We start from the raw sequence: 23620 nt of genomic DNA, 5'->3' as shown, positions 1-23620 counted from the left end.
ATATGTAAAAAAATATATAAATTGTCCTTATTAAATGACTGAACCTGAAACCTCATTCTGAAATTAAACGATTCGCGTCTGATGCAGTGTTGTAAACTACATTTCCCACAATGCTCGACTAGCACCGCTCTGCGTCATATCCTGGAAATGATACAAAGTTCAAAAGTGTGTATTTCAGAGAAATGTTCTGATAAATACATTGGAATGAATAAACAATGACGAACAAGATCAGTGTGTCGTCCTCTCAGCTCGTCTGGAGAGTTTGTAATTTATTTATGTCACTGTTTTTCGCGTTGGCAACTTACGTGCAGGTAAACAACGGTTTTGACAGATTATCTTTAAATGCCAACCTTAATATATTAAAGATGGTCATTTAATTATCAGATTAACTTCTTGTTTGTGTCAGATAAATGATCCAGATGCCGGTTTGTGGATGGTAAGAAAGAATTCACTTTAACCAAGAAACATTATATTTCTATAAAACAAAATAGAAGTTTATTAATGTGGGTTTTTCATAATAATAATAATTTTGCAGGTTGGCTATGCTATTCCAGCTGGATTATGTTTTTCGATTTGCTGTCATCAACAAATAACAGGTAAACGGTGTGTTTTATTGATCACAGTAAGACGTGATGCTGTCCTCTAGTGTAGTGTAGTAGAAGCAGAAATACATTTCATTGGTCCAAAAAGAAAAAAAAATTAGGAAAACATATTTTATACTCAACCTCAAGTCATTAGAAACACATTTGATTTTCCTCGTCAAGATTTAAGTGTTTATTACTGACAATTTACCTATGGTGTCGCGACCGCGAACTTCCAGAAAATATTCTTGAGAATATAGTACACTAATGTGAGATATTCAGTGAATGAAAACATTAAAGGTGTTGAAGTGATGAAGAGACTGTTCTGTGCTTTTCCAGAGTCATTATTGTGGAGGAGAATCGCTGATCTGCACGTGCTCATATCCTCTACGTTTGGAGCCATTCTGGGCTGGAAACTTTGTAAGGAGGGAATTACAGACATTTTCCAGCAAGAAGAAGGAAGGTAACAACAGAATAGGATAATAATTGAAATATAAGTTTATTTCATGTTCACTCTTTACTCAATTGGTCACCCTCATGTCGTTCCAAACTTGCATGAGTTTCTTTCTTCTGCTGCGGAACATAAAAGTATGAACAAACTTTTTTTCTGTCTATCTTTCTACACTACATGGACTAAAGATATTTCACATCGACTTTAATGACATTGCATTATAGATACATTAATATGGAGCCTCTGGGAAAGTTTTCCACAAGATTTTGTTGTGTTTTTGTGGGAACGTCGTCTGGCCAGCAGTCTCTGTCCCAATTCATCACAAAGCTGATGGATGAGGTCGAGGTCCGGGCCAGTCAAGTTCTTCCACACCAAACTCATCCATCCATGTCTTTATGGATCTTGCATTAATTTGGACCTTGACAGTCGTGAAGCTTCTTTAAAGATATCATGATAAAAGTTATACAGGTTTGGAACAACATGATGGCTTTGAAATATAGGAATAATAAACCTCCACGAGTGTACTGTCGTCTCTTAGGGAATGTGGTGGACTCCTGCTGGTGGTTTTCTGGCTTCTGCTGTGCAGACATTCAGGAAGGTACTGGAAACCATCTGATACAACTCAAAGATGGTGTTTAATGCTGATCTGTGATGTGTTTCTGCAGTGACTCTTCATGTGTGTGTCCTGTAGGAGTGCGGTCGGTTCGGTGAGGATCTGCACCGCTGTGGGAATCACTGTGTTTCCCTTCATCACATGGATCTATTACTACATGAACACCGAGCTGAGGAAACACTGGCCTGAACACTGTAACACTGCTCTCTGATCAGCCACAAGGTTTCATTCACTGCATTCCTCTGTTATTTTGTGGATTATTTTCTGACAGAAAGATGGCACCATGACTCTATGACTTCTCTATCCCGGTAACTATCCCGGTAAATCTCTATATACCGGTATCTTTCTTTCTCTGTGAAGATTACAAAACGATTCTGTTTAGCACAATAAAACTGGATGTGCCACACCCGCATTATAATTTATACTGCGTTTAGATTTATTCAGAATATTTGAATTGATTTTTTACAAACATAAATGTATGCATGTGTACTGTTTAGATATCATTAAAAACATGTTTATGCATTTTTAGCCAAAAAAAAAAAAAGAAAGAAAAAAGATTTACCTGAAATTAAAAAAATATTTTAAAAACTTTTATTTCAGCTTGTTGCCAAGCCAGCATTGAAAGACTGAAATGAAAGACGATTCTCAGATCGCCAACTGTACACTCGCCATTCATTAGGGAATTAAAATACAAATATTTATTACGAATTGTTATGTTATAACATTGTTTGTTATCCAAATTAATCTATGCTAATAGACCCTCTTTATAACAGAAATGAACTTTCTTCGGCATCAGTTCTATCATCAGTGTTAAAACAACAACATATCCAAACAAACACACAATGATACTGTGAATGAGGACGAAATAATGCATGTAACAAACCTAAATACAATTTATTATGTAAAATAAATAATATAATAAAATAAAAACTCTATACACACAGTAGAGATCTCATTGATTTGAATGTACTATAAACACAATCACAACTCAATTTATTTTGTCCCAGTCCAATAAAAAGAACATTTACTGAAAGGAAACTTCTACAATGTCTTATTCTTGGATATTTGACATCTGAAACCTGATGTAATATCACATGAGCGCCCATATTTTCATATTAACCGAGCCGAATCATTGTTCAGAAACCTGGTCTGCAAGTTAGCACATTTAAATTAAGAGCAGAAGGGATAATAATAAGAGAAACATGAGGAAAACCAGAACCATATTCATGCTGTCCATGATAGCAACTTATCAAAAAAAGACACCCAATATTATATATAAATAAAATATAAAAGGTAAAACTAGTTATAAAAATGTTTGAAGCACCAAAAAGAGTTGTAAGGCTGTTCAGCTGTGGTTCCTCTGAACTGGAGCGCTGTGTTTTAGCACTGACTGATGTGTGTTTCTGATAGTGTTTATGCATCCAAGAGAATCATGCGACACCACCATACTTTACTGAGGTTGTTGTAGGGTGTCCAATAAGGACACAGATCTAGAAGTTACTGGAACACAATGCTTTCTATTAAATCACTATATCAACATGACCCACTAACCACAAAAAAACACACAAAACTTGATGAATGTAATGACATTTTAAAGTTGATCTCTCGGCTTGACCCCTGAATGTTTGAGGAGTAAACGGTGGATAAATCTGTCAGATTCACTCACTGCACAGATTGTTGGACAGAATCAGGTTGTGTCTCGATGTTTCTAGCTTCCTGTTCTCGAGTCGCTAACATCGGCCTCAGCTCAAACGATTCTGCTGCATTCTGGTTTGATGGGTTATGTGGAGTTTCTTCAGACACGCCCTCAATCTGTGCTCAGGAGGAGACACACAAGTTCCACGTGAGTCATGATGACAGCTTTCTGCTGTAGTATAACCATTTCATTCAAAAGAGAGTTGCAAGAAAACTATCTGCCAGGAAAATAACTTTGTTTTCCCTTTGAATTGAGATTATTTTTCTGACCCCATTGACAAATATGTGTTAATTTTTTAAGCACAAAAGACTTTAATCATTTTTATATATAGGCTATAAAAACTTTTTTTTTTTTTTTTTTTTTTTTTTTTGCAGTGTGAATACTGAAAGTAATTTTGTCTGTTGTTTATCTGTTGCTTATAAACTAAAAGCTAATGTCTGGGGAACCTAAAAGTTCAGCTGCATCATAATCATTTCAACTAAAGCAGGCTTAGTGACAAATCTCAAATAAATACAAGATTAAATGAGATATTCACCTGAGAAGAGTGATTCTGCTGCGATCTGCTTGCTGGATTCTGTGTTAGGGAAATGACAAGTAAGTACATGAAGTAAAGTCCTTTAATTGCAGGTCATTTGTAACTCTCATAGCAATAAATATCACATTAATAAATATCAAATTTTATATATATATATATATATATATTACTAACCTGGTGGTGAACATCTTTAATCCCTGAAAAAGGGGGCAAATATATTTAGAGAATCAAATTGATCGTTTTCAGCTAAAGCACAGCTTTCTATACATACATCAGATTTGTGTATTTAGAAAAGAAAGCGCTATTTATTCACTTAGACCTTCAAAAATTACTCTTTTTTTTTTTTTAAGACGAAGAATGTAATTTATACACCACCAGTGTCACCAAACAGAATTGCAAAATCAAACTATTGGTTGACGGGATTTAAGATCCGAGTTTGGTTTGAAGATGAAATGCATACCAATCACAAATGTTCTCTCATTTGATTTCTAACACACTCACAGTGTTTGTTTGCACTGTAATTTTACAGTATAATTGTAGTTATTTAGGTAACACTTTATTTTGATAGTCCACTTTAGACATTCAACTAACTATAAGTAACTTTGCCGCTGCATGTCAACTAACTATCATTAGAGTATTAGTAGACTGTCAGCTTAATATCTGCTAACACTTTATTTTGTTGGTAATCCAACAGATAATCTACTGACTGTAAGTAACTTAGCAACTAAAAGTCAACTTGTTGTCCTAACCTGAACCCTAACACCTAACTAACCATACAGTCTACTACAGCATACTAATACTCTAATGACACTTAGTTGACATGTAGTTGAAAAGTTACTTATAGTTCGTAGAATGTCTAAAGTGACTATCGAAATAAAGTGTAAACGTTATTTATTATAATTTATTATACATATATTTATGTAGTTATAAATGTATTTACTGGCAACCAAAATTGCCAGTTAGTTACTGTAAATTTTACGGCAATTTTTTTTTTACAGTTAGAAATCTTCAAACCAAACTTGGATCTTCAATCGACAAAGTTTAAATCCTGTCAACTAATAGCGGTTTAAGAAACCTGCTTGAAGCCACGGCAGAATTTAACTGAAGATAAAAGAAGACATTATGGGCACTATCAAAAACCCAATACAGCTCCAGGCGCAAGTGATTTTTTGCTAGTTTCAGCCTGACGCAGGTATCATTTTCACGTCCTGCGCCACATTGTTTAAATAGGGCCCATGGGCTGCTGGTCTGAAAACGAGGTGTGTTCAGGTGCAGGATGGCAAATTGTTATTTTAAGGCAACTGAAATAGACTGCACCACTGACCAACAACAAAAACTTGGTCTAAGTCAAAGGTGCAATATTTGTTTTGTAATTTAAAGAGTGTCTGTTCAGGATGAGCAGAGAAACACTGATGATATGCTGCATGTTGCTTTATTTAAAGGCAGTAACTGTGTTGCTGATGCAGTTATTATTATGTTTGTTAAATTCATCAGCACCTGAATGTGTGCTGTTGTTAACTAGCAATTATCTGCAAGAGGATCGTGTTAAATTGATGTTTAGTTAACTTATTTTAGTTAACTTAAGTTAATTTTATTTTAAGAAACATTCTTTTTTTTAGTGGACTGAAATAAGTTCACATTATAAATATTAAAAGGCATTTGACCAATTTAAGGTAAACGATTTCCTCAGATGAAAGTAATCTCGGGATTTAATTCAGTACACAGGCATTATTACAGTAACATACTGTATAGATTAATTAAAGACAACTTTACAGTGTAATTGTAGTTGATGATTTAGAAAATTATGTTAAAACATAACCAACCCCATTATCACCTTTTCTATGTGTTCATCTGGCTGTTATAACTCATGTACAGTAGCCAAACAAAATCTAAAGTTAATGATTTAAGTGTCAAGAGCCCAAATAAATCTTCAGTGATTCTGCTTGTTAACATCTGGTGTTTTCAATGATGCTCAATCATCACTCAAGTATTCACTTAATTATCCTATTAACTTTAACACTGCTTCAGTGTTCATTTAACACTCAGCTCAGAGTTTATATAATTCACATTCGCAATGTTCATTAAATGGGGATTTTGCTTTACCCCAACCTCTCACGCACATGTTTGATACTGTAAGCTTACGAGTTCTTGGGACACCATTTTTGAGACATTTTTCTCTGTTTTTTTTTTTTTAGGGTCAGAGACCTCTCTTTAAAACCGAGAAAAAAAAATGGTAACACTTTATTTTACGACCCGCAAACAACTGTGTAAGTACACTGAAATTACGGTGTACATTTCTGTAATTATAGTGTACTTCCATGTAGGTATAAGGGAACAATATGTTAAGTTTTGGGTAATAAAGGGGTAACAAGCACCACTTTAATTTACAGCCCGCAGGAGTTACACTTACCCTGTAACTACGCAGAACAAGGGGGTAACAAACGCTACTTACTATGTAGCAATACGAAACAACACTCTTTGCACTGTAATTACAGAGAAAGGTACTGTTATAAAAAAAATTGTTTTAATTACACAGTATATTTGCCCTGACATTTAAGTGTTATTGAAAAACTAATTACCACATGGTACGGTCTAAATTAAAATCATAATTTTGACTTAACATTAAGTAATCTAGTAAGAAAAGCCAATAAATTAAATTTTTATCGTATATATATATATATATATATATATAACCCACAGATGTCAAAATTAACCTGTAACATTGCACAAGAACATATTTTGCCAGAAATGTGATACATTTTATTAACAACAGACGTACAATTTTTGCCTGGAATATATTAACAGAATAGTTACCTGTTGTTTTTTTTTAACTAATTAAATAATTTGCTTGTATACCTGCTTTTTACCCCTTTATTACCCCAAACTTAACATATTGTTCCCTATACTTACACGGGAGTACACTATAATTACAGAAACGTACACCGTAATTTCAGTGTACTAACAAAGTTATTTGCAGGGTGTATATCTGTTTGTTACCCCTTTATTATCCCAAACTTAACATATTGTTCCCTTATACTTACACGGAAGTACACTATAATTACAGAAACGTACACCATAATTTCAGTGTACTTACACAGTTGTTTGCGGGTCGTAAAATAAAGTGTTACCAAAAAAATTATATTCTGTCACGATACAATTTACAAAAAGTGGAGAGGAGGACTCAAGTGTAGTGAAGGGATGATTTATTAACAAAATAAAACAAAACACAAAGCAAAAACCCACAAGGGGGAAAACATAATAAATGAAACATAAAACAACACTGAACTAGGAGAACAAATACTGACTAAGAACATGACGACCATCACAGGGAAACTGGGGTAACAAAAGACAAAGATCCGACAAAGACAGCAAACAAGAGGAGACTAAAATAGGGAATAAATCAAGAGGGAACAGGTGGAAGAACTCAACACTAATCAGGTAACGAGGGGGAGGGGTCAAACAATGACAAGAGCACATGCTCCAACATAACAAATGCTGCGTCCCAATTCGCATACTATCCGTCCTAGTATTCGAAAATAGAATTAGTACGTCCCAAATCGTAGTATGTCGAAATGAGTGTTTCAAAGATACCCGAATGGTCTACTTTTTCCGGTCAGAATCCGAAGTGTAGATCGATGCACACTCTTAGGGCTGATATTGCCCACAACCCATTGCGCGTTGGATTAGGATTCGGTTAGAGAACTACAAACACGAGTAAAAAGTGTTAAAAAAAAAAAAAAAAAAAAAAACTACAGACACGGAGGTCGCGCGAGTCCCGTGGTTATGTTGAGAGGTTTAGATAAAGAGCTTTGAGTGATTAATTATTTCTATCTAACCTAACGAAAATACTTTATTCAATGTTCTCCACATTATATTACATCTGCTGCAGCATTGTGAACTTTTGTAAGGATACGTTTAGCCATTACTTTTTAAATGCATCATTATATTCAAATAGTTTAAATATGTGTAACGGAGGCCAGCTGGTAGTTGCTGTGCGAGTAAACCTCACTCCTCTGTTCTCAATAGCTGCTCTAGCGACAGCCGCTAGAGGCTGCAGTCTTTAGCCTCCTTGTTAGAGCGCCCGACTCTCATGCCGGAGACCCGGGTTCAAGGCCCGCTTGGAGCAGGGCGAGTAGAACCCGGGTGGAGGGGTTACATATGCATCAAATTATTCAAATAAAACACGAGGAAAGTATCCGCATTAAAGACCCACGATTGGCAGATGAACGTGCTCTCCGAAACGGTAGGAAATCAAATTAGATTGAATGGAGGATTTTAACTGTGACAATATGATTGACAGGGCAGTTTACGGTTACAGGATGCACGCAGCACGCGACAGAGCTGTCCGTTAAAGATGACGTGATAGTACGTTCCAAAGCTTGCCTACTCTTTTGCTACACACTCAAAAATATGTACTTTTTCTTTACAAAAAGAGTACATACATTTAGGGTGTAGTATAAGTAAGCGAATTGGGATGCAGGGACAGACACCCATGTGGAATACAAGGCAGGACAGACACGTGACATATTCTATAAGAGGCTCGTGCAATCTGTTCAATAAAGCTTGCGACTCTTTCAAGCAATCCGCCATGAATGTTTTACTGTCTGGCCTCGGCTGAATCCCATTTCCAGCATTCACTTTCAGTAAGACTTTCTTTTATTATGCAGAATTGTGCACATTAATGAGTTAAGCAACACTTTAATTATAATTTTTCATATACACAATGTTATTATTACCACTAGATTAATTTTGTCTCTTGTTATGCTTTGTTTTTCTTCTTTGTAATATTGTGGTAAAACAAAAAAATAAGAAGTTTATATAAAAAATATACTGGTAAAAATAAAGACTATATAAAAAATAAAATAAAAAAACAGACCTCGGGCCCTGTTTTAATGATCTAAAACTATCTAAAATGATCTCAAGCACGAAGCGCAAGTAACTTTGTGGGCGGGTCTTGGGCGCTGTTGCTATTTTACTTGCAATAAATGACTCTTGCGGCCGACGCAAGTTTAAAAGGGGTTGGTCTGAAGTAGCTTCATTATTCATAGGTGTGGTTTGGGTAAGAACAGGTGCGCATGTTTCATGTCGAATTGTTATTATAACGAATTTACCCATTAGCACCTCAATGCAGTACATGAGATCTATGGGGAGGAGTCGGATCAATATCCAAAGGGTGGAGATTTGTAGGATTAGGGGTGGGTTTAGGGATTAGGGGGCGAAGTTGGGTAGGTTTAGGTGTGTGAAAGGTGGGAGGAGTTGGATCTGGATCCGACTCCTTCCCGTGGATTTCATGTTCTGCAGTGAGAACCATCTCAATTTACCAAGCGCATGCAAGGAGCGTTCACAGCCGAGGAGACAGACGTTCTTGTAAGAAGTGACGTTGTATGGGGATGGGAGAAACCCACCCAAATCAGCGTCGGGAAACAGGTGTGGAAGGAAAAAAAAATCAAAATTTAACCTCTTCATGTAAACCACAATGATTTCCCTCATGTGTTAATATTTTTCCTTGTTATAATGTATGATTTGCAAAAATAAAAACCGCTGCATCTGTGTTGATGAGCGAATCAGCGTGTTGTGCACCCGCTACATCATGGCCAAGCATGTGCGCTTAAAATAGCATTAGGAACAACGCGCACCGTGCCACTGACTTTAGACCAATATTTTTCTGGTCAGTGGCGCAATTGTTTTCTGGAAGTGTAAAATAGCACCAGGGAATGTTTGCGCTGAACCACGCTTTCTTTTTGCACCGAAGTTCATTTCCTAGTTTACCGACGTGCGTCTGTGGAGGGAAAATCCCGCTTTGCACAGGTGCAAAATAGGAATGAGACATGCGTTTGTGTATAAAGTCATTTGCGCCGGGTGCAAGATAGGGCCTCGCAGTGTCTTTAAACACAAATCAAGAAACATACAGAGACTAAATATTCAGATTAGATTTCAATGTTATTAACATGGATAGGCTAGATAAATAGTTTGTACTCACAAGGTTCGAAAATGATTAACAGCAGCACAAATGAGGCAAAGACGCATTCAGAGGAAAAGACAACTTTCCTCAGATCCCCCATCGCACGCTCACCATTATCTGTGAAGTTAATTTATTGAGGTAAATATAAAGTTTGATCACTCTAAAACTTCTCTATTTGTAAAGTTGTTCTGTGATATCTTTAATATTATACATTATATCAATATTACACAGAAGCACTCTGAGAAATGATGTGTGAAACTAAAATCACATTAAAATGATGTCAGACATATAAAAGATCACACATTGAAAAGATGCAGCCCTAAACAATTGAATTGTTTAAACTTTTTGTTGTAGACTGAAATGTTATCCTTATTACAGTTTTGCTAGGGAAAAGCCTTCCTTTCAGTTTACGGACCTTAAATGGTTATGAAAACTCACTTATTTTCATGATCAGCTCGGTCATCATTGCAAAGGAGTTCACTAGAACAACAACCACTGATCCGATAAGGTACACAGCAGCTCTAAAACGAAGAACTGTAAGGCAGATAAAACTTTGTTAATAGAAATGGTATAAAAAAAAAAAGGCTGCAGCAATATATATGGTATAAGGTATTTGTAATTTTTTTTTTACATATTGGACATCATGCAGCTTATATTTCACAAATCTAAGTTAAAATTAAAACTTGGTTTTAGAATAAAATAAAATCATAATTGCAAGATAAAAAGTCACTATAACTTTTTTTTTTAATTCTGTGGTGATTTTTTTCTTCAACCAAGCTATAATAAAAAATAAAAAAAAAAGGCTTTTTATTTTTTTTATTCTGTGTTACAATTTAATACACTATATTGCCGAAAGTGTTGGGGCGTCTGCCTTTACATTCAAATGCACTTCTTATTCTTCTTAAATCCCATTCTTATTTCGTAGGGTTTAATATGGAGTTGACCCACTCTTTGCAGCCATCACAGCTTCAACTCTTCTGGGAAGGCTTTCCACGAGGTTTAGAAGTGTGTTTATGGGAATTTTTGACCTTTCTTTTAGAAGCGCACTGTTGGACGAGAAGTCCTGGCTCGCAGTCTCGCTCTAATTCTATCGGGTTGAGTTTAGGAGGCCAGTTCCTCCACACCAAACTCGCTCATCCATGTCTTTATGGACCTTGCTTTGTGCACTGGTTACAGTCATGTTGGAACAGGAACATCCCCAAACTGTTCACACAGAGTTGGGAGCATGAAGTTGTCCAAAATGTCCTGGTATGCTGAAGCATTAAGAATTCCTTTCACTAAAGTCCTTCTCGTCCACAGCAGTACCTGACCTTAAAAATGCGCTTGAACACCTTCCTAAACCTTGTGGAAAGCCTTCACAGAAGAGTTGAAGCTGTTATAGCTGCAAAGGGTGGTCCAACTCCATATTAAAGCCTACGGATTAAGAATGGGATGTCAGACGCCATTTTTTTTTTTTTTTTGCACATGGAACTGACTGGGCAGGATCAAACCAGCATTGAAGAAAAGCTTAAATGACTCAGAAAAAAAATCACACCAAAGATGATTCATATCAGTACTGTACCCAGGTCACCAAATGAGTGTTTAAGGACCACAATTCCCCAGAGAACTTGAAGAAATGCGGCTACGCAGACCCATCCATCACAATCTACAGTTGGGGGAAAAAAAAAAAACACTTTACAGTATCAACATTAGTTGCAAAATTTAATGAGAGGAGACCATTATTGTACCTTTTTCTTTTTCCAGCGCTATGAGGTACAAATAGACCATTATTGCATTCATTACTATCATGACCATTAACCACGCTCCTCTCCTGGCCAAGCGTAAACCTGAAACTAATCGAAACGTAAGAACGTTTATTTATTTATTTTAAAATGACACAAAATATGATTTCAGAGACAAATACTCCTGAAGATCTGACAATCGATCACTCTTATTCAACAGTAAGTCATTAAGATAGATGGAATGTCATTGATTTATCTATAATCAGTTATTCATAGAGTCGAAAAACACAATTCATCAATTATACTTACTCTTCAGTTTTTCCACACATGCAGCATGCCAGTTATATCTGGTCAATGTTAAAAACAGTGGAAAAACTCCAACAACAAAAAGTGCTGTATGTGGAGACAAAACACTGGGCTTTAGAAACAAACATACAACACAATTAAACAATTATTAGTAGTGAGCTGCTTAGCCTTCAGAAAAATTAAAACTAACTGTAACCTTTTAGTCATTTTCCCTGATTTTATGGTTTTATTTAGCTATACACATGGGTTGCAGATTAGCAGATCAATTCATTTAGCTATCATTTAGTTGGCTAGTTTATTATGATTGATTAACATATTTTTTCATTGACAGTGTTATCCTATAAAAACGAACTAATGTTGAATGGCTTTAAAAATGTAAGGCTAATCATCAGGATAAAAGTGCATTTACTAATAAACATACTAATAAATATAACTCATATTTAGATAAACGTTATAGTTTCAAATCCAAAGTGACTTATAATGCATTCAAGGTATAATTTCAATTTGATCAGATGCATCAGCTAAGGAGCTTTGTTAAACATGACACGGAATGGAGAAAAACAAAAGAGTAGTCCGACAAATTAAGGCAATGTAACAATTGGGACCACGTGGAGGACGGAATACAATCTTGTCAGAGCCGTTATGCGCTGCTGCAGACGTGTGCAGTGTACAAAAGGGTAAAGTCAAGAACAGTTTGATTCGTTGACCGAAAATGCATGCAGGTCCCCTGAGGGAGGCCCAAGCAAGCAGGAGAACTGTTTTCAAAGACAGGACTTTTAACTCAGCTGGTCTCTGGTCAGCACCAGAGATAAGTCACAAGAGGGTTTAAAGGGGGCGCGAGGCGGATTCAATCTCCGTACTCCCCTCAGGAACCTGACGATCAGGTTGTGCTTTCCCATGGATCTCCCATCCACTGTATTGTGATATGTGGCAATAGAGGCAAAAAACACTTTGAGGGTGGATGGAGACAGCCCTCGCTCCAACACATCTTGCAGGAAAGAAAGCTCGGAGCTCAGTCTTCTCGGAGAGAAAAACACAAATCAACGAACAGGTTCCACTTCAGGGCGTAAGCATGCCTCGTAGCCTTGTCCTTCACCGCTCCTCTGTTTAGGGTAGTGAGGGGGGAGGAGCTATCCAGGCAGTCCATGACTCAGTAAGCTCTCCATGCACTTTGGGGAAGAAAGGCACTGGGGCGGCAGACTGAGAAGCCAACCATCCAACCAGCGCAGTCTCATCCCAAGACGTCATCCAACCGAGACTGCAATACCACAATGGGAACATGAGCGATACACAAACGCTGCTTCAGCGTGCTGTAAGCCCAAACACGTGATGCAACTAATATGACCGTCAGAGGGGGACAGGGAACGGCCGCATCCAGAAACGCACGGGTGGAATGACATCTTGAAAAAGATGTAAATGATACGGGAATGATAGCGGCAACACTGAGGGATGGTGCAGCCTTTATCAGAGAAGCACTCACTCTCTTCGCCCTCACCGGCCGTCAGACAAACAAACGGAAATGTGATGCTGTTAAAACAGCAGTTGAGAGTTCAGAAAACTTTTGACCACCGCTGCACCCGCGCTGTAGGACCACCAGCCTCGGGAGAGCCTTCCTGAAGAAGAACCGACACACTCGCTTATTTTAAACATCCACAACGTCACAGATCCCAATTTTTCTGGTGGAATAAAGTTTTACCTTTGTACAAACGACAACGTTGTCAAAACGGTCGGAGGATCTGTGAAAACTATTTTAAAAAAACACCGGATTTTTTTATGTCAGGCCAGAAGTTGGCGATGTCACCTTGTAAAGAAACACTATTAGCCAAATGCACAGATGTTTCAGAGACATTTTCATTCAAAACTTTCTGTACTGCTTAATAAAGCATCTGTTTGTACAACAATAAAGTTCAACATAAGCCTCAAGTTGGACAAAATATAAAACCGGCATGCATTGCTTCAAGTCAGCTGCCGATCGGTCTGCACAGAGCATCATGAAGCGAACACGCTTAATGTGTTGTGTTCTTATTGGTTCATTATTCTTTGTGTATAAATAGCCCTCGTGTTCCCTATGTCTAGCTTTGATGTTGTACCATACTGCTGGTGACTGTATTTATATTCATAACAGCTCTTCTTGTGTCATGTTAATATCAAGTCAAACCTGCTTTGGGTGATCTTTCTGTCACTTTGTTGATCTTTAAAAAAACTGCACATGGATTCTCAATTCAACTTGCCTTCAGTGGACTTCTGTGAAAGTTTACAAAAACTCGTTTTCAAAAGTTTGTGTTTTCAGGCCACCAAAACACTGTTGAGTTGAGTTTAAATGAACGGCCAAAATGTATAAATGTATGCCATGTAAACAGCTCCAAAATCTCACAAATGATGGTATTCAAATGAAATAATGATTTTAAGAAGAAAATAACCATTCATTCAATGTGTTCAGGTGAGATTTTGTGCTATCTAATCAAGAGAAACAAATAAGGTCAACAATTTTATTGTAATCCAAATGTTATATAAAACGTCTCACCTCTGCTGGCAGCTCCAAAAGCGTAGCAGAGGAAAATGAGTTGTAATGGAGGCAGAACATCATGGCCGATGTCAGACACGAGGTCTAACACAGCACGCATGCGACCATCTTTATTTCTGATCAGTTCAGCCAATACTGTATCAACAAAATATGTATAGAATTAACAAAACGTTTCATTTGAAATGACCATTTTCTAAGAGAGCTATAAAGAATACAACAAGAGGGAAACTAGACTGAAATAGTATAATTTGAGTAAAAATATCCTAATAACAATGACACAGCAATGAAGTGGTAACACTTTACAATAAGGTTCATTAGTTAACATTAGTTAACTACATTAGTTAACATGTACAATATGTGAACAATACTTCTTCAGCATTTATTAATCTTAGTTAATATTATTTCCAACATTTACTAATATACGCAGGGGTGTAAAGTAACGAATTACAAATACTCACGTTACTGTAATTAAGTAGTTTTTTTCACAAATTGTACTTTTTTGAGTAAGTTTAAAATTGTGTAATTTTACTTTTACTTGAGTACATTTTAAGTGATGTATCGGTAGTACTTTTTCTCCGCTATTTTCCCTCTGTTTGTTGCCGTTACTCGTTACATGCTTGTTTTAATTTTATTTTTATCCATCAACGTGATTGGATAGAGTAATCGGTCTCGTGACTGTCATCAAATCAAATTAAGCATAAAAAACTTTAACCGCCTATTCCTGCTGTTACTCGTGACTGCTGTGGAAGTGCATTCATCACGCATCAATTCAATCCAGATATCAGCGTCTTCCTCTAATATGCTAAGGTACATTTCTGCTTAATATGATATTTATATAGGCTGGCCTGTCTACAGGGCCTAACATTTGGTCTGAGGTTGGGGGAATTGCGAGACGAGTTCATAATGCGGTGAATTCCCGCTCCCATTTACTTCACAATCACAGAAGAGACGCGCGTCACGATCTGTGCGCCGCGTATCGCGCTCGCAATGCCGCCAGATTCAGAATCCGTGCACCATGTCGTTAACTTCAACTGCATTACTTAATAAGAAATTAGCACAGCTCGTTAATAAACAACGTTTTTTGATTGATCCATTATACGATCCGTCTTCATTTGGCAAGTGCACTTCCGCAAAAACATTTTTCATGTCGAACTTTTGTGTGTGTGTGTGTGTGTGTGTGTGTGTGTGTGTGTGGGTGTGTGTGTGGGTGTGTGTGTGTGTGGATGCTGCTGATAAAACAGCTTCGCCGAGACTTCAAAGACAAAGTGTGTTTCTTTGTTTCTCTTGTAAAAGTTTCCTGGATATAACTTCCCTATTTAATGCACAATTTTCCTTACAAATTATATTATCAGCATTACAATGTGAGCTGTGTAAAATGTAAAGGATGATGCCACCTTTCTAGAACAATGTGCATTTATGTTTAAATTGTAACATATTTAATAGCATGGAATTAAAGTGTGTAATTAGTGTTAGCTCACTATCTCAGCCTTTTTCAGTGCATTAGTTGAGGTAATATGATAATATATATTAGTGATTCTCATTTATCAAAACACTAACATTGGTAACGTTTTGGAGAGAAATTGGGTTTTTTTTTAATCTCTCTATTTAACCCATCTCTTGGTGTGTGTGATGCTGAACTATCATATGAGTTTCTAAAGGTTTTTGAATTCTTTGCACAGTTATGAATATTGATATTTTATGTGCAACAATAGCATGCTCAGGCCCAGTGGCTTTTCGCCTAATTTTAAATGCCCCCCCCCCCCCCAAATAATATGATTTAAATGGTGATGAGTGTACTGATTTGATGCATTTAAAAAAATGGATGATAGATATTCTTCAATCTTTCTTACAAAGAACGTAGGAATTACAGTATGTGCATTTTTTTTAATTTATAAATTGTTGTGCACAGTGTTTATTATAAGCGTTAGAATCCGCACCTCAGTACTCACTACTCACTACTCTTGAGTACTTTTAAATAAGCTACTTTTTTACTCTTACTCAAGTAGTTTTTTGGACAAGCCCTTTTTACTCTACTCACACTACATTTTTTGGAATGTAATGGTACTTTTACTTGAGTATGTTTTTTCAGTACTCTTTCCACCACTGCTAATACGTTATTAAAATCAAAGGTTGTATTAGTTAACATTAGTTAATGGACTGTGAACTAACATGAACGCACAATGAACAGCTGTATTTGTATTAACTAACATTAACAAAGATAAATAAACACTGTAACTAATGCATTGCTCATCGTTAGTTCATGTTAGTTAATGCATTTACTAATGTTAAAAAATGAACCTTATTGTAAAGTGTTACCAATGAAGTAACCTTCTAAAATAAGTTATAAAAAAACATTGTGTGAACTTGTGTTAAAGTATATTAATGATTTATATGTTTTCCTCCAGCAAACAGTTTTAGCCAATTGTACTTAATAAGTTCTGCAGTTTTGGAGATACAAAAGTTAATAGCACTTATAACGTGTCTGAGATTACACTGAGCTGACAAAAATCAATTTATATAATTTACTCATAGTGTAGAATGACAGAAATACTTACAGAAGACGATGTTCGTGATGCATATCAGAATCATTATAGCAAAAAGGATGGTTATCAGGGCTCGGTCAGATTGTTCATAATTCAGACTTTTTTCCCAAAAGGATTTAAAAAGAACTGGGACAATGAGATAAACGATGACAATTACGAAAATGTTGTTGACTGAGCTTAACATGAACAGAAACTGTCATTAATATCCCAATGAAAATATTATGCATGGTTGAATATTCAAATTTGCCAACCTGAATAAACAACATTTGCAAAGAGGGAATATTGCAGATGAACAATGCAGTGCATAGCTGTTTTACGATCACCTGCAAAACAGAAACGTTTTTAACAAATCAAATACAACTCCAAACAAAAATAAAATACTTGAAAAAAAAAAAGAGAACACTTTCGGAAACATTTATTTTTTACTATATTTACTTTAATGGGAAACATTCCCATTTACATTCCCAAGCTTCTCTGCAAATCCAAAATCATCAAACCAACTAATCTGAGCATCTCTTTAAATAAGCAATCATGTTTCAAAGCAAACAAACCTGGGAAATGTTCTGAATGTGGAGACGCCCATAACAGTAGAAGGGGCCTCAGCAAATAATGAGCACAGCAAGCAACAGTCTCACTCAGAAATCCTAGAAAAAGAAAAAAAACAGGAGATACACTAGTTTCCTAACAGTCGTAACATTCCAAGGTTCTGTTTTGGAATGAATAATGGAAGCTTGTTTCCGCCACGGAATGAAAAAAAAAAGGTAATTGTGGCTTTTTATCTCACAACTCAGTTTAAATCTCGCAATTATTACTTTTTTTTCTCAAAATTGCAAGATATAAACTCGCAATTGACCCTTCGCTAAGCTATGCCCGAAAACCGCCACTGGCCAATCCTGTCTTAGCAACCGTAACTATGCGCGGGAGGTCTGGCAAGCTTTCGAACGAGGGAAACATGCTGAAGCATTGTGTGTATGGATTGTTCTCTAATCGGTTGCATATAATGTCGTTAAAGGTATAGCGGAGGATCTTTCCGAATTTTAGAGAAGACCCGCCCTCTCCAATTTAAAAAAAAAATGCACATGGACAAACACAACACTCTTGCTCCCGAGAGGGAACGTCTATACGCCTTGCACAATTATGTTGCAAATTCTAAACTAACTAAAAAACATTCATAAAAAAGACAACATGTCAAATGCCCTTCCGTGTTTTATTTACTTACTGATCGATTGAGTGACCGAGGACTCAAGACATGATATGTACAACCCTGTATCACACGAAATACTTTCTGAGGAAACTATTTTGCAAATCGCAATTACGTTACATGGCAACATAAGCAGTGCTATTACGTTGGTCCTTAACCTAATATGTCTCATTGTTAATAATACGTTATTTTTATACACAGTTGTTTATGTAATGGAGAAGTAGCTTGTTGCATTTGTGTAATAATAAACACACAAGGTTTTAGAATATGAACACATGAACACACAAGGTTTTAGAATATTTCAGGGTGATACCATTTATCATTTGGTCAAAAGGCTACTTTAGACAAATTGAGATGTTTACCGTGTCTATGCGGTGCATGACTTGTGCCAGGGATGAGCACGTACGACGGCCTTACGTAAACATATCACCAGAATGATTGACACTTAGGTGGACCAATAGTATAGACTACCCACCCGGAAAAAGAAAATCCTCCGCTATACCTTTAATATATCCCTCGAATGGAATAATGCAGTCACTTAATTTTGTCTTTCTCTCGCAGATATTTCACTTGTTCGCCGAAAATTACTAATTATCTCATTGGGAATGTCTGACACCGGTGCATCCACACTATAATAGATATGCCAGCCGTGAAAGCTTGACAGGCGTAGCAACAGTAACTAGGGAGGGCGGGCCTTAGCGAAGGGTCAATTGCATGTAATAAAGTCAGAATTGCAAGATATAAAGGCAGAATTGTGAAACATATAACCTTGCAATTGCGAGAAAAACTGAGAATTGACTATTATTTCGCAGAATTGCGAGTCATGAAATTCTGACTTATAACTTGAAATTGTGAGAAACTAAATCTGAATTTTGAGATAGAAATTCGCAATTACCTTTTTTATTTTTGTATTCCGTGCGGAGAGAAGCTTCAATAGTTAACAAATCCCTTTTACAATTTTAAACAAAACTGAATTGACATAACCAAATGTCTGGCCCAGATAGCAAACTGACATTGAATCAACGTGGAAATATGACATCGAAACAACGTTGATCTGACATTGTTTTGCTCATCGAAATAACGTTGAACCAACGTCAGACGCGTCATTCTTTCAAAACTAACGGAAAATCAACTTGAAATCAACGCGTTGTTTCAACGTTATGAAAGCAAACCAATTTTCGATTTTCATTTAGCTTTGAAGAATGCCGCGTCTGACGTTGGTTCAACGTTAATTCGATGAGCAAAATCAACGTTGTTTCAATGTCATGAGAGACGTCGTTTCCACGTTGATTCAATGTCAGTTTGCTGTCTGGGGGGTTACTAATGTAACCCCTGTTCCCTGACTGAACTGACATATTGTGATCTTGTCTGAGAGCCCAATCACATTCAAGTGGTAATATAGAAATAGCCAATGAACATTGAAAAGTAAAACGTGGTTCCGGCCTTTCCAGCGGAGGTACAGGAGTTGTGGTGATTGGAAGCAACATTGCATTGCTAACTTAGACAGTCCCTGTCAGGACATTTGACATTACGTCGGACTGAATTGTCATATTGGGATCCCTATGGAAAGTGCCACAACTGCTGCCCAGAGTAAGTCCACATTTGCATGGTGCGAATACAATAAAGCAATCCAAGGGCTGGATCTGCCTCCTCCAAGGGCAGCGCTTTCCAGTTCACCACCTGATCCCTCAAAAGGGGTGTTGGGAACTTTGAGCACGTATCCAGGCTGAGATTTTAAGATCATGTGAGAGTCGGCCGGCCCGAATTCTTGGCAAACTTCCTCTTAATTGGTGTGAGCACAGTCCGGAGCGCTGTCTTAAAGGAGAACTCCGGTCAATTTTAACATTGAGCTCATTTTTTTTTTGTACATTTGGAGTGCTGTCAGTACAGACAAAAACGACAAAAATCGATGATGCCTACACCGTGTTATCGTCTTTTTTAAATTCACACCCTGTTGACTTCAATGGGGCATGTTCTAAACCTGCTTTTAGCCTCTTAACATCCTTGATTCGTCATTACGAGTGCACAGCCATGTGAGTGGTGTTATTAAGAGTGGCCAAGGTCAATCTGACTGCAGTAGAAATGAAAGATATTAATAAAAATGATGTTAATTCAGCCAGCTCACATATCTCTATTCCTGTCGAAGTCCACAGTAGTGGATTGTCGAGTTCACGCACACGATTATTAGTGAATATCATCTGTTGAACATCAATGTTTATATTCATGTGCTAAAGAGAAGTCCTCCTCAGGCAGCTACTGTAACATAAAGTTATAGGTCTTTGGAGTCTGAGATATATGTGACTGACATTCAATAGAGCTCAAAATAGTGAACTAATCCAATCATGAGAGTGTCAGCATCACTTCCTAATTATTTAAGATTTATTTGTAAAAACTGTCTTTATTAGGATTATTTTATGTTTAAGTTTTAAATAAACAAAGAACATGCGTCCATCCTGGCAAGAGTAGTGGTCACAATCTCAACCTAGCTAATGTATTTTGGGGGATGTATAAACTTCATAAACTGGTTTCCACAAAGAACCCATTTGAGGCACATGCTTCTGAAATGTTATGACCACGTTAAGAATATAAAACCCCCACAATTGTTCACTTTTTAGACATGTTACTTTTGTGATTAGTAATTAATTGGTTATTATTTCTTAGTTCACAAGTAGTTCTCAATGAAGGATACATTTCTTTAGTAATAATCAAATACCTACCAAGGAACTACCTTGTACTAAATTACCTATTACTTACTGCTTAGTTAATATTGCTTCCATATTAGTTAATAGTATAAAGTTCGGTGTTAATGCAGTACTACCTATTACTTCCTGCATAGCTACTTGTTAACTACTGACCATTATTTTAAAGTGTTACCTGTGATTGCTTGGGGTGAGTAATCTTCTGTGTTTGGGTTAGTTCTACTTCCGGTTAAAGCTTTGTTTGAGAGTTTTTTTTGCTGCTTTTGTCATATTTGTAGCAGTGTGTAATTGTACTTGTTGTGTCGGCTGAACTTCTGTGTAGGAAGTATGATGTTACAAACACAGAAACGGTTAGTGGCTTGCAATGCAAATCTCACTTGGCAATGGAAAAAAACACTCTTGGGCTCTCAGGCTAGATCCCACTTTGTCAGTTCAGTCTGATGTAACGTTGAATGTGACTGACTTAGGGAACAATGATTCCTCAACTGTTATATAAATAAACATATAATTATTACTAGCCTACCCGTGGAATACTAACCTTCAATGACACCCCAGAACAAATAGGCGAAAAACATAACAAGGTTTGGTACAGAGACCATCAAGATCTGAAGAAACAGGGCTGCATCAAAAGAGAAGTACACAATCATTTTACACAATAAAAAAATGAATTTCAGTCAGACATTATTAATTATTTAAATCACTGTTTTGCATATATTGGTGTAATATGACCTAACTAACAAATAAACAAATAAAAATAATGTTTGTGCAAACTTACTTCTCCTGATTTTATACCATAGAAATAAAAACAGCAGTGCACATCCGGATGCAAGAATACAAAGAGTAAGCACAATTTTGTGTAAAAAAGAGTAACCTGTGGCACACAAACATTAAATTAAAAACACAATTTTGAATTTTTTTGACTTTATGCAAACCAGTGTTATTTATTTATTTTTATTTTTTGCATAAAAATTGGTGGAATCATGGCTCTTATAACATCCAGCAAGAAGATGCACATCAGAAATTAAGCTAATACACACGCTCCTACTAAATGCTATGTTGGCTTTAATTAACTTTTTTATGTCAACAGGTCCCATATAACTAGGTTACGTTGGATTAATGTACTTTATTTATTTGAATTAAGTTAATTACAAAAGGTTAATAAAAGTCTAATTATGATCATGTCATAACATAATTAACACCACTTGATCAACATTTGTCTTAATTCATCTGAGAGTTACAACTCAGAAACAACAGCCAGACAAATAAAGTTAATGATTTAAGGGTCAAGAGCCCAATGAAAGCAAACACTGATCACCATAATGGTGACTTAACACTTGAACACTCTTGAATGGAGCCAAATAAACTCCCATGAGAGTTCATTTAACACTAGAGCTGCTGGATTATTTGTTTTGGTTGAATGTGAAAACTTTTTTTTTTTGGCTTAACTTGACTGTTTTATACAAAATTAAAACGTAACCTTATTCAACTGAACAACATTGGATTGACTTATGTAATTAACTTAAGTTAATTTAAATAAATAATGTTACATAAATCCTACGTAGCCTATGTGGGACCTGTTGACATAAAAAAGTTAATTAAAGCCAACATAGCATTTTTTAGAGTGCATATGCTTGATTTAAATAACATTGAGCATACACTGAACTAATTTTACTAGATTAGCTCACCCAGTTGCTGCAGTACTACAGTCGCACTGGATGAAAAATTTCCAGCGATCACGTGACAGATGTAAACCCCTTTATCCTCGGTCCTGACACTCTTCAGACTGAGAGAGAAGTTTCCTTTGCGCATTTCATTGGTGAAGAACTCAACCCTGCCTCTGTATCGCTCGTCTACTGGTAGAGTTTTATTCCTTTCAAAAACCAGGATGTTTTCATCTTTATTCATCTTCCTCCATGAGACCCGTTCAATGTGTTCAGGTGTGATGTGAGAGTGTACAGAGCAGTTCAGAGTGACGTCTTCACCCACAAACGCAGATACGGGATCAGCTGATCCTGATACACTCAGATACTCTGGAAGAACACATAAAACATCAACAATATTGCAATCAAGTTGACATTCAATTAAAAATGTTGTCCAGAGATCTTCACTCACCAACTGCTTTAATTTGCACCAAGGTTTCATCAGATTCCTGCTCAGTGTAAACCTTACATCTGTAAAAAACCTTATCCTCAGCTCTCACGTTTTCCAGACACAGGGAGAAGTTTCCATGTTTGATCTGATCAGTGAAGAAATGAGCTCTGCCATGATAATCCTGATACTGGGCGTCTGGTCGACTCTCATAATCTTGGTAAACATGAACAAGTGTATTAATATCTGTGCGTATCCAAATAATCTTCAGTCCTTTCAATGGTAAGGGTTCATCGACATAACAGGGCAAAACCACTGAAGATCCCAGAGCAACAACCAGAGGACCGGAGGAACCTTTCACTAAAAACCCTAAAAACAACATAGAAAAAAAACATTCAGATGAGCGAGATGAATGAAAGGTTACTTTTGAAGTCACAATCTTTTGATACAATTTAATGATTCATGCTAGATCTATCTGTTTGGTTAAAAAAAGGTCTTACAAGTGTATATATAAATGGGTATACTTACCATCACAGATCACAAATAGTGCTGCCACGAACATGTATTTATGTAACAACATGTTCAAACAGAAACATGACTTATCTGCTGTAACTGAATAACAAAGTTATTACAGACAGTTTGTGAAGAAGCAGTCGTACGTCGACTGACCTGTTTCTTTCACTTTCATGTATAAGCAGGA

At 36.5% G+C, this 23620-nt stretch overlaps 2 protein-coding genes across 2 annotated transcripts; one reads left to right on the top strand and one right to left on the bottom strand.

Annotated features, from left to right (window-relative positions):
- Positions 1–120: 120 nt before the first annotated feature.
- tmem220 (transmembrane protein 220) lies at positions 121–2559 on the top strand. The gene is made up of 6 exons (XM_039691050.2): positions 121–311; positions 407–436; positions 536–596; positions 921–1044; positions 1571–1630; positions 1724–2559. Exons 1-6 carry the CDS (start codon positions 216–218, stop codon positions 1854–1856), a joined length of 504 nt encoding a protein of 167 aa, XP_039546984.2. The 5' UTR covers positions 121–215; the 3' UTR covers positions 1857–2559.
- Positions 2521–23620, bottom strand: LOC120492797 (uncharacterized). The gene is made up of 17 exons (XM_039691048.2): positions 23449–23620; positions 22945–23289; positions 22518–22862; positions 21608–21703; positions 21371–21451; positions 17484–17576; positions 17184–17255; positions 16945–17058; positions 14390–14524; positions 11869–11952; positions 11566–11670; positions 11400–11483; positions 10277–10372; positions 9857–9955; positions 4051–4073; positions 3877–3915; positions 2521–3457 (listed from the first exon to the last, which is right to left on the bottom strand). Exons 1-17 carry the CDS (start codon positions 23498–23500, stop codon positions 3308–3310), a joined length of 2013 nt encoding a protein of 670 aa, XP_039546982.2. The 5' UTR covers positions 23501–23620; the 3' UTR covers positions 2521–3307.

The sequence above is a fragment of the Pimephales promelas genome, chromosome 3 (assembly GCF_988280905.1).
Source record: "Pimephales promelas chromosome 3, fPimPro1.hap1.1, whole genome shotgun sequence".
Classification (NCBI taxonomy): Eukaryota; Metazoa; Chordata; class Actinopteri; order Cypriniformes; family Leuciscidae; genus Pimephales; species Pimephales promelas.
The sequence above is the reverse complement of the archived record's forward strand: the minus strand, read 5'-3'. Positions and strand labels throughout refer to the sequence as shown.

Coding starts and splice junctions, on each gene's coding strand:
- tmem220 (XM_039691050.2), top strand. CDS start 216: ATGACGAACAAGATCAGTGTGTCGTCCTCTCAGCTCGTCTGGAGAGTT. Junction 312..406: donor CGTTGGCAACTTACGTGCAG/GTAAACAACGGT, acceptor TGTTTGTGTCAG/ATAAATGATCCAGATGCCGG. Junction 1,631..1,723: donor CTGTGCAGACATTCAGGAAG/GTACTGGAAACC, acceptor TGTGTCCTGTAG/GAGTGCGGTCGGTTCGGTGA.
- LOC120492797 (XM_039691048.2), bottom strand. CDS start 23,500: ATGTTGTTACATAAATACATGTTCGTGGCAGCACTATTTGTGATCTGT. Junction 22,863..22,944: donor GGTGCAAATTAAAGCAGTTG/GTGAGTGAAGAT, acceptor GTGTTCTTCCAG/AGTATCTGAGTGTATCAGGA. Junction 9,956..10,276: donor CGAGCTGATCATGAAAATAA/GTGAGTTTTCAT, acceptor TTAACTTCACAG/ATAATGGTGAGCGTGCGATG.